The sequence below is a fragment of the Vigna angularis genome, chromosome 4, assembly GCF_016808095.1.
Source record: "Vigna angularis cultivar LongXiaoDou No.4 chromosome 4, ASM1680809v1, whole genome shotgun sequence".
Taxonomy (NCBI): domain Eukaryota; kingdom Viridiplantae; phylum Streptophyta; class Magnoliopsida; order Fabales; family Fabaceae; genus Vigna; species Vigna angularis.
In genome coordinates this window covers 1573772-1589363 of record NC_068973.1, presented here as the reverse complement: position 1 = coordinate 1589363, position 15592 = coordinate 1573772, and the positions used below count along the sequence as shown (strand labels likewise).

Sequence of the window (15592 nt, the reverse complement as noted above, 5' to 3'; positions counted from 1 at the left end):
ATTTTTTCTATGTAACAAATCAATCGACAATCAATCTTGTAATATTTTTTCTATCTCTAAATTAATACTATATATCTCATTATGAAATTAGACAAAAGAATAACATTAAATATTTTAAAATAAAAACACCAAGTTAAATAATTTGACTGGATTTTTTTAATGAGAACTGAAATCTAAAAATATTTAAAATCTCAAAAGAATATATTAAAATTATAATCTTATAAAAAATAACTAAATAATAATTGATTATTATATTTGAAAATTTAAACGTAAGTTCTAAAGGGATTCAGAGAAGTGAAAGCTGCAAACTTATTCGCCGCTTAAAATCTGTGGTACCGTTATTTTCCTAATTCCCAAACCTAATTGCCGGCAAAGTGTTTCCTCTTCCGACGAGCGAACCTCACGCTATTCCGACGAGCGAACCTCGCGCTATTCCGACGGATATATGGCACCGCCCCGAGGTTAATCAATTCGTTCCAATTGTATTCATCCTTATGTTTGTTTATTCAAATTCATGGTTAATTATTGATGAGAATGTAGTAATTGTCTATTTTTGTGACAGAGCTTCAGGGCTTTTACTATGATCCTGAGAAGAACAGGTATTTCCCCATCAAAGGCCCCATTCCGGGCTCTTCTTCTAAACCCAAGAACCCTACTCCCAAAGGTCCTCAAACCCCTTCCAATCAGGTATTTATAATGTTTGTGAAACCATAATATTGTATTATATGTCATATTAGGGTTATATTTGAGTGCTTGAAAATTCAACTCAAAATTGGAATGATTTTAGTTACAGAGTGGTAGGAGTTCTTGCAGGAAGCTCAGAAACAGAACCTTGCCGAAGCTGCTTCAGGCTAGAGAGTTGGAGGGTCGCCATGTCATTTATCCTCATTATTGCAGATGTAACTTTGCCGATGAATATGAGAAAATTCAAGCATCTAAACCTGTGGTGGGAATGACTTTTGCTTCATTTTTTCTGCGGTTCAGTCTTTCGAGTTTTGAATCTAATCTAAAGATGGAATTTGTAGGTCTGGAGATACCGGGGAACAGATAAGATGGGTGTTTGTGCTTTGAAACACTTGCGCGTTGATGTGCAGACTTTGCAGGGGCAAATTGAAACTGATGTTTTATTGACGGGCAGCATAAATGGCTCCTTGAGGTAACTTGTTTCGATTGTGTGCATGCATTTTCATTTTCTAGTTTCTTGTTGTGTTTGTTTTGCATTTTGTAATGTAATTATTTGATTGGAAAAATCTCTATTTTTTAACTTTTCTGATTTAATCATTGTTAAATGAATGTAAATACGTTTTATCAGTTGTTTCTAACTATTATCCAAGTTAAATATCCTCTTTCACTTCGTTTTAAATAGTGCTGATATAGTGCAATGTTTTAAGTCTAAAAAATTCCTCTGAACAGAGACATTAGGGCTCTTTAGGGGTTATTTCTGATATTTTTAATAAATGAAATGTCAGCTAGTAGTGAAAATGATTAAGAAGTTACCTTGGATTTAAAGGATGATAATTGTTGATTCCCATCTAATAAACTTCTTTTTGCCTTTTGTTGGTATTGCTTGTATGATTTGTTTAAGACACATGTCTTTTTAATGTTCATTATGAATGTCATTAATTTTCAGTATTTTATTTTTATCATTTTTAATAATTTATAATGTAACATGCTATATATAGTTTTTGAAATAGAAGCTATCCTGTGTACCACTAGCTTGCCTTAATCAATTGGTGTGTATCTTTTCTCTTCACATCAAATTATTCATTATTTTTTTCATTTTGCTTTAATATTATTTTGCAACATTGCCCTATTACTCTAATTGATACTGATATAAACTTCCCTGAATATTTTATCTGTACTCTGATGATCCTGCTTACTAATAGAGCGACACTGGTTGCATTTGAACCTGGATGTTGGTTGTTCTTTGTTTGGTTCTTGTTGACATTGATGCATAATGTGGATTACTGTTTTCTATTTGATTTTGAAATTTTTATTTGCAGTTTTTCTGAAGTTGGAGGGGTTGGGCAATATTTTGATGACGGGACAAAATGGATAGCAGATTGTGTGAGGAATTTTGTTAAAGGGAAAACATTTGAGCGTGATGAAGTGCGTAAGCCAGTTTTCAGACCTAATCGAGCTGCATTGCTTATGCCCTCCAGAATATCTTGTATAAGGTTGGGTCCAAAGTGCTCTCCTCAGGCAGAGAATGATGGTTCTGTTGCAGGACGTGTTTTGTATCCTTTTTTGGTTATTCTTCAGTAAGCATTATATAGTAATGTAAATATATATGGTCAAAATTAGAACATTTAGTCCTATGACCTTCAAGTAACTTCTAATCTTGATCATCCATGTGACATTGTATTACCAAGATTTTCTATAAGGTTCGTCTTATCTCTGGCCAACTTCAAATGAAAATCGGAGATTCCCTTCCCTCGTATGCTCTCACTGCTCATCCTATTTTACCCTTGGCTGCTATGCCATCCTGATAAGATATCAAAGAAAGAACTGGGAAAGAATCCACAAAAAGGGAGCCCCTGAGCATAAAGCTCTCTTATCCCAGCGAGTAAAGAAAGATAGGGGGCGAAAGGGATATGAGTATAGAGTGATTAAGATACCTTAGAAAGAGAGAAGTAAGTGGGAGTACTATTCTAAACTACAGCTATAGGAAATAAAGTCCCTTTCAGAAGGGGTTTATTGCCTTAAGGCTAATTGAAGGACAAATGGCCTTCCCTAGCACCTTTCGCCTGCTATTAGGTTAATCACGCACCTAAGAGAGCTTATTTGGACTCCTCATTCTATCATGATTATTGGAACAATGTGTTTCATTTATTTTATTAAAATTGATCTTGAATTGAAAGATCTTAACATGAAAATAGATTTACTACACTGGGATCAGAAACGTCAGGTGGATCCGTTTATACTCTTGGTCTTGTTGAACCGTTAAATCTTGGACCAGGTATACTGAACACGTGGAGTGGACTTGAGGAAATTGCTTCTTTCAGATGTACCCTTTGGACAGCAGAATATGATTATAATAGACACCGGGCTGTAATTGGTAAGTGACATATTGCTCTTCATATTTTCTGACACACATTGGATTGTTGAGGGACTATATTTGCTTATGTTTACTGCACAGATTTACAATGTTTTGGTATTTTTCATCCCATGCGAATTTGTAATATGTTAAGTCTCTTCACTGTTTGATTTTCAGCTTAGAAAATTTTGCTACATAGGATGATGTTGTCTAGCCAGTATCGATATGGCTGTGGGTGGTTGGTTTTCTTTTGTTTTGTGTTTTAGTTCTCTCTTGCCTTCAATTTGTGTCTGTTTTTGTCACATTATGAGGATGAAATATGTGGCATAGGGAATGGTATGTTAATTCTTGGTAATTCACGAACAGAACTTGTGATATATGCCATCTTCCATGAGAATATCTGAACAAACTTTTAGACATTACAATTTCCCCCTTGTAATTTTTGTCTAATTTTTTTGCAAGATATTTATTGGTGTTCTATATCTTTATTAGGTACAAGTTTAGGAGGTGCTTCAGTGGATCTGGAAACCAGGATGGAAACATGGTTTTTACGTTGCAAAAGTGATGTTTTTGCACAACAAATTATTAATTCTGTAAGTTATCCCTTTTTATTTTAATAAGTTTGCAAGTTACTCTTTTTAAATTTCTGCCCGGGACATTTTCTTTCAATCAAATATATAATTAAATTGAAGAAAAGATGAAATTTTCATCATGTCCTTTGTAAATGAAAATGTTCTTGTAAATTTAAGTATCACATTCATGAATATGAACCAAAAATTTACCTAGTGTACATAACTGCTGGAACTTGTACTACTATTCCATATCACTTACACTATTCTTATTAAACACTTGAATTAAATCAGAGTTATTTAATTGTTTTTTGCTGATTTTGCAAAAGACATAATAGTGATAAGGTTCACAAGGAAATGCTATGCTTGATGTTTGGAAAAAGGAATCTATTTTTAGCAACTAGATACCACATTTAGGTAAAAGGTGATGTCCTTTCCATCAGATGTTTACGGGGAGTACGAGTCCACTTGTTTTTGTATTTTGTTTGGTCTTATATCTAGATCAGAAATACAGAGACTAGCACAATGAGATCTGTATGAGAGCAGCATTCAATTTAATTAGCTGTCAAGAGTTTACATATTATGCTTCATCCTGTAACTTTTTTTTACAGTGTCTATAACTAATTGACGTCCATTAGTTAAAATGGTAAATGTTAGGTAAAATAGAAGGGCAAGTAAGAGTCTAGGTAACAGTTGTTTGTTGTAGGAATAATGATTGTAACAGCAGTCAGTAATTGAACATCTGGGAGTTAGTTTGAATAAGTTACACGTTTTATTACACTGACGGTCCTATTTATTTATTTGTGTGTGTTCTCTTCTAATATTTTTGCTCTCAGAAATATCTTATCCTCTGATTTAGTTCTATTCCTTCTTTCCTGTCTTTAATTTTCTTTAGAGTTAGTTTTGCAGAGGGATTTGGGAGTTTTATTACATTGAGGATCTTATTTATTTGTCTGCTTGTGTTCTTTTTTATTTTTATTGTTTAGGAAAATATCTTATCCCCTGGTTTACCTTTATTCCTTCCCCAAAAAAATTATTTTATGTAAAATGAAATGTGATATAATGCTGTCATATTTTATGTTTTATAATTTCTTAAAAAATCACTGACATATCTTTGTGCATATTATGTGGTTAATAATATATTTTCTTATTGTTGTTGCAGGGAAATGTGATTTTATGTGGGCTTAGAAATGGGGCCATTGTCACTGCAGATTTTCGTGAGAAAAGAGAAAGTCTTTCTGATAGACTTATTAGCCATCGGATACCATATAGTTCAAGCATTGGAGGGTGTAAAAAGGAATGGTTGAAGGTATTTTTTTTGCTATGAAATTAGAAGTGAGGAGAGATAGAGCAAAAGCAAAATATAGCGTAATAGAATATTGTAGAGATGTCAAAATATATAATGTAAATATTGATTTAAAAATTATGGGGTAAAAACTGTAACAATCTATTAAAAAAAAAGTTGAAAACTAAGATTTCTCATTGTGTGCCAAATGATGCATGCTTGCTGATTGAAAAAATAATCCCATAAATTGTATTTAGTAATGCATACTAGTAGTATCAATATAAAATTTCAAACTTGAATTCATCCTTATAGAGAGTAGTAGTTTGAAGGCACCCAATTTGAACATTATCTCTACAGGGAATTGTTATTGACTCTTTTGTATTAGAAGTTGAAGAGTTTATTTAAAATTTACTTTCTTGACCAGTAAGGACATGTTTCATGTGGCAATTGCATCATTAACCTAAAGCAAACTAATTAATTTATGGTTGTCACGGTACATTACTTTCTCTTTCATTATATCAGGAACAATATTCGCCCTCGTGGTACCATTAAAGCAAACTAATTAATTGATGGTTGCCATGGCTCAAATGAATGTTTTACTCAAATTTGAGCAATTCTGTTGATAAAACCTTAAAAAAGGAGGAATAATAAACTTAACAGTAGAAATTAAAAGCATTATAGGCTTGGTTACAATTTGGGTAAAAGATTGGATGAACTATATCTTTGTAAACAAGTTCTTGAATGACTTTTACATGTTTTAGTAGTTTCCCCATTTACTTGTTTAAAAATTGAACTTTTTTTTTTCATTATTTAGTTATTATTGCCTGTTAGTAGTTCCCTCTGTTTTATGCGAAACCGTTTAAGTTCCTGTGCAAATTTAATTTTTATGTGTACTAATAATTTCTTGTATTGTGTTCAAAATTTGTTCTTTTATGTCTAATGATTCACTTCATGATTCTCGTTACTATTAGCTTTATCTATTGTTGACATGCTTATGTTTCAACCTAATTGCAGCTCAAAGGAGACATATTTCCTTCCCACACAATTAGGATGCCTTCATCTATATCTTCGTTAGTCATCCTTTTTCCCTGCATTTGTCTACTTTTCATGTATCTTCATTTGAATAATATTGATTTTTGACTATTTTCTGTAATTTATTTTGGGTTTGACGCTAGTTTGGTGTCACTTCAGTTTGATGAGCAGTACTTTCTAGCTAGCGCAATGGATGGATCGGTTAGTACACTTTCCGGGAAAATTGTTACCTATAACATTCATGTTTGATGTTACGTTTCATATAATACCAAAATGTTGCAGCTGTATCTCATGATTAGCAGTTGCATGTATTTATTCCTCATTTAAATTGGAGAAAAATTATTTACATTTAGGTTATATTTGGACAAACTTCTTCATAAACACTTCTAGGAGAAAAAGAATACAAAAATATAAGTTTCTCCAGGAGTTAAAATTAGTTTATATACAAGTTGAATAAAAGAACTCGGAGAAATCATGAGAGAACTTTTATGAATTAACTTTGAAATGGTTGGAAGTAAAGTATATTTGTGACTGGAAAACTCACTTTCCAAGTCAGTTTTTTAAGATTGAGTTAGGCTTAAAGTACAATTCCTAATCGAAATAATGTAATTTTAGTTTATGGAAAATATCATTGTTTTTCTTTTAATTCGTAAAAGTTTTATAGGAGAAGTTTGTCCAACCAAATCCTTAGTTTACAGATTGTAACAAATCCTGTTTAATTGAATTTTCTTTTTCATGGGACATTTTATTTACTTTATCCTCTAGATCTAGCGTCACCTTGATATACAATGATCAATGCATAAGTGTGACATCCCCAAAATATACGACACGCATATATGATAAAGACGTCATGCAGTCATAATATTGGAAAGCATTTACAGACATAAGGTAGACTATATGAGTTACAGTCATCCAAAATAAGATCAGAGTTGGTCTCTTAAACACAAAGGATCACTGGAAATTTTCTAAAGACAGAATAGTTGTACTAATCCAAATCCTAAGCATACTAAGCTGCAACATCACCATCTTCCAGCGCTTGTTCCACAGATACCTCCTCTTCATCTGCTCACATCCAAGTGGATGATCATTGCAAAAGAAAACACATACAACAAGCACACAAACAAGCAAGGGTGAGCTAATTTTTACAAACAAGCATACTATAATCATTAAACAATCCATCACATACATACTTTAAGCCAAGCAAGTTAACTCATACCAAGAAACATGTCATGAACTAGACCTGACTCGTCCGGACTTAGAATGATTACCGAGCTATGGCGGGTCATGCACTTGTGGTGGATTATGAAACTTGGGTTCCCCACCCTACCACACTTACGAGGTTAGCCTGTTCCGGGCCTTGAGGCATACTGGAAGCCCCCAAGACTAAGACCTCCTGCTACTCCTCACCACATGGTTCAATTCTCTCTACTTGAGAATGAAAGACCATTGGAACATCAGGATAACCCCCAAGACTGAGCTTCCCTGTAGATCATTCTAAACACTACTGCACCACCATGAATCTTCTCCTTGAAGATCATGGAATTACGTCAATCCATCATACTTTTCAAAAACCACATACTTTCACTTTTACATTGCATACAAACATAGATATAATACTAATTATACTTCAAAAGACCACAAACAACTTAATAAGTCATCAAAAATCACATGAAACCATTCCCTGTACATTAATAGGCAATAACAGTCCAAGAAGAACCACTAAACAACACAAAACCCCTTAAACTCATACTTAGACAAGGAAAACAACTTTGAAACCATGACCAACAGTTCCGAAAAGGTCCAAAACCCCCAAAACGACCTAAAGAACATCCAAAACGGACGTCCGGAACCCCGAAAACCACCCAAAACTGTCCTGAATGATTTTCTGACGACAATAATCGATTATCGTATGTGATAATCGATTATTTGCGAGAGCTTTGAAGAGGATACAACTCTCTGACTAAAATAATCGATTATCAAGTGAGATAATCGATTATGCTTATCAGTTTTTGGCAGCAACGGTGATTTTTCTGGTTTTGGTGCATCTTAGACACTTTAATGAGTTCCTAACACTCCAAACTTGATCTATATGACGAAATAAACTTGTACAACTGATTCTAATACTTCCTAATCTTATTATCTAGTGATTTAACATTGATTTAAACTCTAAACCCTCAATTTCATCTACCTAGGTACTCAATTCTGAATCTACCACTTATAAATTATTTTTAACACTTTTAACACTCCTAATGAGTCACAATTAACTTACCCAAGTTACCTAAATTGATCCTAACAGCCTGGAATACAAAATTCAGATTTTGACTACCTTAGTTCTCTTCATCGGTTATAAACTTCAATGATTCACCTGGTTATTTCCTAATAAATTATTTAACAGAATTCATTTCTTCTAAGCATTCAAAATTATCACAACATTGTATCAATACCAGTTCCTAATCATCCAATTCACAGTTCATATCAACATCAACCAGCAGTACACGATCAAATAGGCAAAATCACAAGTTTTCAGATTATCCTTAAATAAAATCCAACCCATAAACTTTACATGCACTCTATCACTATATCTACTAAATCTAACTCATACAAATTCAAGAATTTCACATAACAGCACAAAACCCCCAGCTCCCCTTACCTTGAAGTCGAGCAGTATATCCTATTGGAGTGCCCTAACCGTCCCCTTCACACAGAGCGAAACTTGACAGAACCTACAGATCACCAAATTGGTGATAGAACATAGCTCTTAGAGCTAGGACAGATAGGAAATCGAAAGGAAATACTATCCAGCTGCATGCAACCAGTAAAGTTGCATGCCCTAGGTTCAAGAAAAGAGGAAAAGTTGACTTACCCGTTCAAATCGAAAACTAATCGGATGGATAGGAAGCCCTCAACTCCGTGAGCGAAAGAACACCACCTAATCGAAATTTCAACGGTTCAAATGAGTGTAAGGGTAGAGAGAAGGCAGAGAAGGAAGAAGGAAAACTGAGTTTAGAGAGAGAAGGAGAGAAGAACTGAAAAGTGGCTCAGAGTTGGAAAAATGAAGGAACCCCTTCTAAAGTCATGGTGCCTTTGGCCCTTTGTGTCTGGCTGCCTCAGAAAATAAGGCCCAATAGCCCATATAGTTTCCAGGGCCTTACATTCTCCCACACATAAAAAATTTTCGACCTCGAAAATTCGCTTAACAGATAGAGGAACAACCTACTCTCATCACATGCCTCTGTGTTAAAATGCTCTAGTGTTTAATAGTGTAGATTGATTTAGCCATTATCCTCGAAACATATCTGAACTCTTAAACTTTAGTTGTGGAGAATCTTTCTTTCACCTAACCAATCGCATTGTATCTGCCACACCGCCAACCTCTCCTCTATCCTTCGCCACTTCTTGTAAAACTATTCTAAAACCCCTACTGGTCTTGACTTCAAATTGACCCTTAACTGACACTCTTTTACCACCTCTTGCTTCTTCTAAGAACCACCATACCACTGACTTTATCATTACCACTTCTGATTAATCCACCAACTGTTATGCTCTTGATCATCTTCAACCATACACATTTTGAAGACTTCATATTACTTTACTGATTTACACTCTTGAGTAGTATAGTTTCCAACTATATTATCCCATTACCACAGTAAAACTCTTCTCCTTGCAACGACAAAACCAATTTAAGCACTCCATTTCCACTACGTTATCTTACTGACCTGAACTCTATTGTTATCAGAGCTTACAAGACAATGGGTGAAACTGTTGATTTATGTTATCTTGGTTGCCACCATTTCTTGCAGTCTGCATATCACGAGAAATTACTAAACCATAAATATTCTTTTCCTTTACAGATTAGGCTATATGATCATCGTCTACTTCAGAGGGGTGCTGTTCAAAGTTATGAAGGGCATGTGAATTCTCATACTCGTATACAACTTGGTGTCGACCCAACTGAGAGATTTGTTACGTCAGGTGGGTGTTGTTTCAGTGACTTTCTCTATTTTGCATTCTAGGTCTAAATATTGTCTGACATTTCAGGTGGAGAGGATTGCAAACTACGGTTATGGAGTCTCAAGTCTGGTGAATTGATTTTTGAGGAGAAGTTCTCTGATTCAATTATCTCAACTATGTGCTATAAAACATACAGTAGTGAGGACGATAAGCTCTCAGCCTTTCTGCTTTAAGTTTTATAAATTGTACCATATTTTGTTTGTCAGCTGGTTGTTAATTTTAAAGTTGGTTGCTTAGGTTGTAAAGCAGAAGAGGGAAACCAATACAAGCTTGACTCCTCTCAGGGTGCATGGCTTGGATCACATGAAGGACTGTTTTATATGCGCTGGTGATGAGTGTGAATGGTTCTGCATCTGCAGGTACAGAACCTCAAGCTGTTGCTGAGCTACCCTATGCTCACGTGACCGAAAACACGTGATAAAAAGGTTTTAGTCTATGGAAAATGGTAAATAGGTTATTTCCGAGAAGATCTGATATAGGGTTTAGAATTTAGAGTTTAAGATGATAACCGATAACTCGTAGATATGTGCTTACATGGAAAAAATTCCTGTTAAAGGCTCTTTGGGAATTAAAGCTGATACTAGCAGGAGCAATCACATAGCAGAGATGGCCAATGCTTTGTAGAACACACTAGGAAAGATAGGCCAAAAAGAAAAAGAAAAGCATTGTGCTGCTAATGGCTTTTTAGCACCAAAAGTTTCTAGTTGACGTTGTGCCTCTACTTTGAGAACCATCATATGCAGGCCAGCCTTAGTAGAGTTAGTGGCCAACATGGTTTTGTTAATTAGTGGTTAAAAACTTTCAATATTTATTTTGCTTTTAGAAATTGAAATCAAATGGCTTCAATAAATTCTGCAAACTTTATTGAAATAAAATGTAATAACGATGTTATTTGTTTTTAACTGACTACGTAAACAAATTCACAAGCAATTTTCAATATTTAAACTGTAATCAAGCAAACAGTATATTTTTTATAGGCTTAAATACGTTTAATTTCTAAAATTTGTTGTAAGTATTTTTTCTTCAAATTTAAAATTGATTTTTAATCTGTGTAATTAAAAAAAATGTTTTCGTTTGTTTGTCTAAATACCAATAAAATAAATGTTTGAAGGGTGTTGCTCCCTCCATTACCCCAAGTGCTCATGTATTTCTCTACTATTTTCTTTTATTTCAAAAATGCTCTACATCTCTTTATTATTTTCTTTTATTCCAAAAATATCCTACATCTTTCTACTATATTTAATAATCTTTCTCTTTCTCTCTCAACATTAATGGAGCATTTACATGGTTTAGATTTAAACTTATGATATATTGTAAAATTTTATTTATACTTTCTCTTAAATAAGTTTGATTCAATCTTATTTTCATTGTTTAATATTTTCTTTTCTTCAAATTACTTAATAAATGGTAAAATTTTATTCTAAATTTTTAGAAAAATGTTTATATATATGTTTTTTTTTTACATTTAATATCTATAATTTTTAACATTATATTATGTTTTAACTTACCGACATGTTTGACTTAAATAACTTGAATAAAATATTTAGTTTATTAGATAAATAATATAAAAATATTATTAAATACTTAAAATATGAAAGAAAAGTTATTTGTTAAAAATTTAGAATTTATTTAGTTTTTTCGTCATTATAAAGTTAGTATATAATAATAATAATATATTATTTACTATTAATATTATTATGTTTATTATTTTGTATTTGCATCTAACTTTTAAGTTTGTAAAATGGAAGTGATAGAAACATTAATATTGAAGTTTTCTTTGAATTTTATATTTTGCAATATATCACAAGTTTAAATATAATATGAATGTTCCATTAATATAGAAAGAAAAAGAAAAAGATTGTTGAGGATAGTGGAAAGTATTTTTAGAATAAAAAAAAATAGTTAGAAGGTGTAGAATATTTTTGAAATAAAAAAAAAATAGTGAAAAAATGCATAAGCACTTAAAATTGTGGATGGAATAACACCCATGTTTGGAAGGAATACATGTACGTGGTAGGTTGTTTGTTTAGTAAAAGTACAAAATTAATTTAGATTGTCGTAAAAGTAATTTATAATCTTCTAGTTATTTTATGTGGACAAAAGGATTAAAACATATTTTTCTTTTTCTTTCAAATTTCAGAAACTGAAAAGTTGAATTTTAAAAATTTAAGGAACAAAAGATCAATTTTAAATTTAAAAAGTATTTATGTAAAAAGTATATTTAAATCAGATTTTATCTTTATCTTTATATTTATGAATAGAAAAACGTAGAGTTTAAAATAGTTTTAGACATAGGCTTTATACGGAAAAATCGCTCTATTACCCACTCTAATCCTACCATCGCATGACTAGTGAATTTCAAATTCACTACTTTAAAATCATATTAGTATCTTGTAAGAAAATCATTACATAATAACTAATTTAAAAAAATAATTATTAACTGAATTTAAATAATTTTTAAAAATTATTTATATTTAAATAAATCCTTATTATAAATAAAAAATTATAATTAATTTATGAATTAAAATGTAAATTGGTCTTTTACATATATTTTAATTATTTATTATTATTTTCTTAATTATAAATTAAATAATTTTTAATTTTAAATGACATATTAATTTAAACATTAATTCGATGATACTTAATGTTAGAAATTAATCCTCTAATTCATAAAATTAACTATAATTTTTTTATTTATAATAGAAACTATTTTAAATATTAATATTTTTAGTTTGTAAAATAGTATCTAAATTAATCAATATAATATAATATTAATTATTTTAGTTTTTAAAACTAATTATTATTTAATTAGTTTTTAGTGCATTTATTAGATAGAATTATAAATTATTATAAACTCCTCACACGTGTTTAATTTTTACTGATTAAAAGCATTAACATTCATTAGTAAAAAAGAGTAACTCGAATTAATATAATTTGAAAATCTAGTCCATATTAATCACTCCGAAGAACTTGTTCATGACAAATTAATCAGCTGTTAATTTTGTATCTCTTCTTTTATCCTTCTGTTGGTAAGTTTTGCTCCTTTTGGATTCAACTATAATGTCAGTTATCTGTGATGCATGCAGCTTTGCACGTACTAAGCTTTGTCTGGGGCTAGATTTAGCACTTCATCTCAAATCCTAACACAACTCCTTCTTTAATCCATTTTATGCTTACACAGTAAATGAAAGAACGACTGAGTTTACGTTTCAGTATTTTTTGATCCATTATGCATACTTTTACATATATATAATTCAACACAACTATTGTCTGAACTTAAATGAAAAAGTTAGTCAATACTTTAAAACTAAAATTTTGGCTAAAATATAGTTTAAGCAAGAATCGAGTTACATAACTTTTTTAGGTGAAGTTACAATGTTGATTATAGGAATGTTTACAACGTTGCTTTATTTATTGATGTCTCAAAACTGATAACAAGAATATAATAGGCATCACATCATATAACAAAAAATTGACATGTCAGTAAGTAATTTACTTTTAGAAGAAGAATCAAACTACACAAGATTTACCCTTTGCAGAAGTGAGAACAGAAAAGAAAAAGAAAGGGAGATAAAATCTTGAATGAAGATGAGGAAGAATTAAAAAGGAAATCTAAGTAACCAAATAAAGAAAACAGTCATGAAAAGAGAAAGCTGTCAAGGCACTTTGATAGCTTTTGTCAAAGCAAGATAACAGTTCTTTTGATATCTTTCTGTTTGACAAACATTCTCAAACCAGTAGCCATGTATGCTTACCACAAAGCTTTTTGAGTTGAGTCTTGCTAACAACTTAAAGCGACAAGACCCCTTCAAAACAAAAGTGAAGGCAAAATCATGTCCAGAGCCTACCCATATCTCTTTTAGCTTGCTTCTCTAACATGTACCTTCGTGCATGTTCAGTGTTTTTAAGATAAAACAAAAGATTAAATGTGATGGGACAGCAATGCAGTGAAAAATGTCCAATGCGTCACACCAATTAAATTCACCAATGAACTTGGTAAATGGTACTCCATCACATGCTTCCAATGTCAATGCTTTTCATTCCATAAACTGCTAAAAGATAATTTATGATGATTAATTAATTAGCAGTAAGGAATCTCGGTAGCTATATCCCAAAATTTGAAATCATGATCAGAGCATATAGCTACAATTGAGCTTCCAAAAATTCAGTAAACAGATTATTAGCTAGTTCAATTGTCCAAATCAGTTTGGCAGTTTCATCTGATAAACAAAACAAGAAGGTACTATCAAGAGGAAACAGACAGTGATTTATACATATAAAAACTGAGTCGGCCTGTAATGGTTTATTTTTTAAAGGAAGGGGACAAAGGATACCATGGAAGTGTAGAGAAAATGATGAGGACATTTTAGGTAATTGAGGATGAAAGATATTGACCCTTCAAACACTGCTTTGCATGACAAATCCGTGTAACTTTTTCACGCAAAACAATGCTGAATGAGGGATGTTTCTGCATACTTTTTTTAACCCCAATTCCCCTTTCATTATTGTGTGCAATAAGCAACTCCTCGTCGTAAACAAAAGCCACATTCATTGTAACTTGAATCATTATGTCCGCTTTTATTCTTTTGGATTATTAGTGTCCAATAGGCAGATTGATAGAAAACCTTTGTAACCAGTAAAGGGTATAGTATGTTTTTCCTTATTGTTTTGTTACGTATATTAATACACATCCACGGACCTAAAAACAGAAAAGGTTGGATACCCTTTTTCAAATATAAGATGTCAAAAACTAGCCTTCCTATTAAACAAATGCAGTTCTAAAAAGTACTCACTTTTATTCTTCCAATCTTCCTATTTCAATTTATAAAAGCCACTCAATAAAATTGCAGTTTGTCTTTGAGGAAGATGCGATTCTTACACGTTACCGGCAGAGTTGTATAGGGCGTCGCATTATTTACTTTATCGTGGGCTCAATTTGCTAATTCAGCAAGCCTAGTTTAGCCTTGTAAAGACTACTAACTGGAGGATCTAGTGAAGATAAGTTTGACTGTATTGGTTAAAAATGTTAGTGATTGAGAAAATCTCTAGTAAAGAACGTTGTTTTTAGTAAGATAAAGAGGGAAAAAATATGATGATCATTAAGAGAAGAAGCAACCTTATATATACATATATGAACATCATGATGACTAGAAATAGAATCTCATGTACACATATCCTCATGATTAAATGATTGGTACGTGTGGTTCAGTTTCATGACAACAATATGAACAGAACTGCACTCACATATCAAACTGCATGTTTTTAATCCTTAGCTAGCTAACACCCCAATTCAATTCTTAGACAAAAATGAACAACAAAATAATAAAATGATGATAAATAACAAGGAAGACAACATAAACAACCTGAAAACAGCGAACCTCTAGGTTGGTAATCTTAATTTTTATGTCGGGGGTTCTACCCTGATGTTGAATATTTACCTGTTTGAAATGGGGTTTGGACCACTAGGCACTTCATGCTTATTAGCATTGAAGATCTTGTTTTTCCATTTCAATGGAGGGCGTGGAGCTCGAGAGCTTCCTCTTTCAGGGCCCTTCAAGAGATCTTGTTTGGTAGTTTGTTTTGGTGCGATTTCCGTGTTGAGATTTTGCGAGCTTCCTTCCCTAGATGAAGCTGCGACCATGGTGTTTCTCTTCTTTA

The 15592-nt window shown here is 32.2% G+C and overlaps 1 protein-coding gene across 3 annotated transcripts; it reads left to right on the top strand.

Annotated features, from left to right (window-relative positions):
* The first annotated feature begins 281 nt into the window (after positions 1–281).
* LOC108321039 (uncharacterized) lies at positions 282–10836 on the top strand. 3 transcript variants are annotated; one of them, XM_017552672.2, is made up of 13 exons: positions 282–461; positions 563–687; positions 788–946; positions 1026–1156; positions 2004–2237; positions 2880–3058; positions 3530–3630; positions 4769–4915; positions 5906–5961; positions 6067–6124; positions 9775–9895; positions 9962–10072; positions 10172–10836. In XM_017552672.2, the coding sequence occupies exons 1-13, from the start codon at positions 446–448 to the stop codon at positions 10264–10266; spliced, it is 1533 nt and encodes a 510-aa protein (XP_017408161.1). In that variant the 5' UTR covers positions 282–445; the 3' UTR covers positions 10267–10836. The 3 variants fall into 3 exon arrangements, with proteins under 3 accessions (XP_017408161.1, XP_017408163.1, XP_017408162.1); XM_017552674.2 differs by having other exon boundaries at positions 295–461; positions 814–946; XM_017552673.2 differs by having other exon boundaries at positions 295–461; positions 794–946.
* The last annotated feature ends 4756 nt before the right edge of the window (positions 10837–15592 follow it).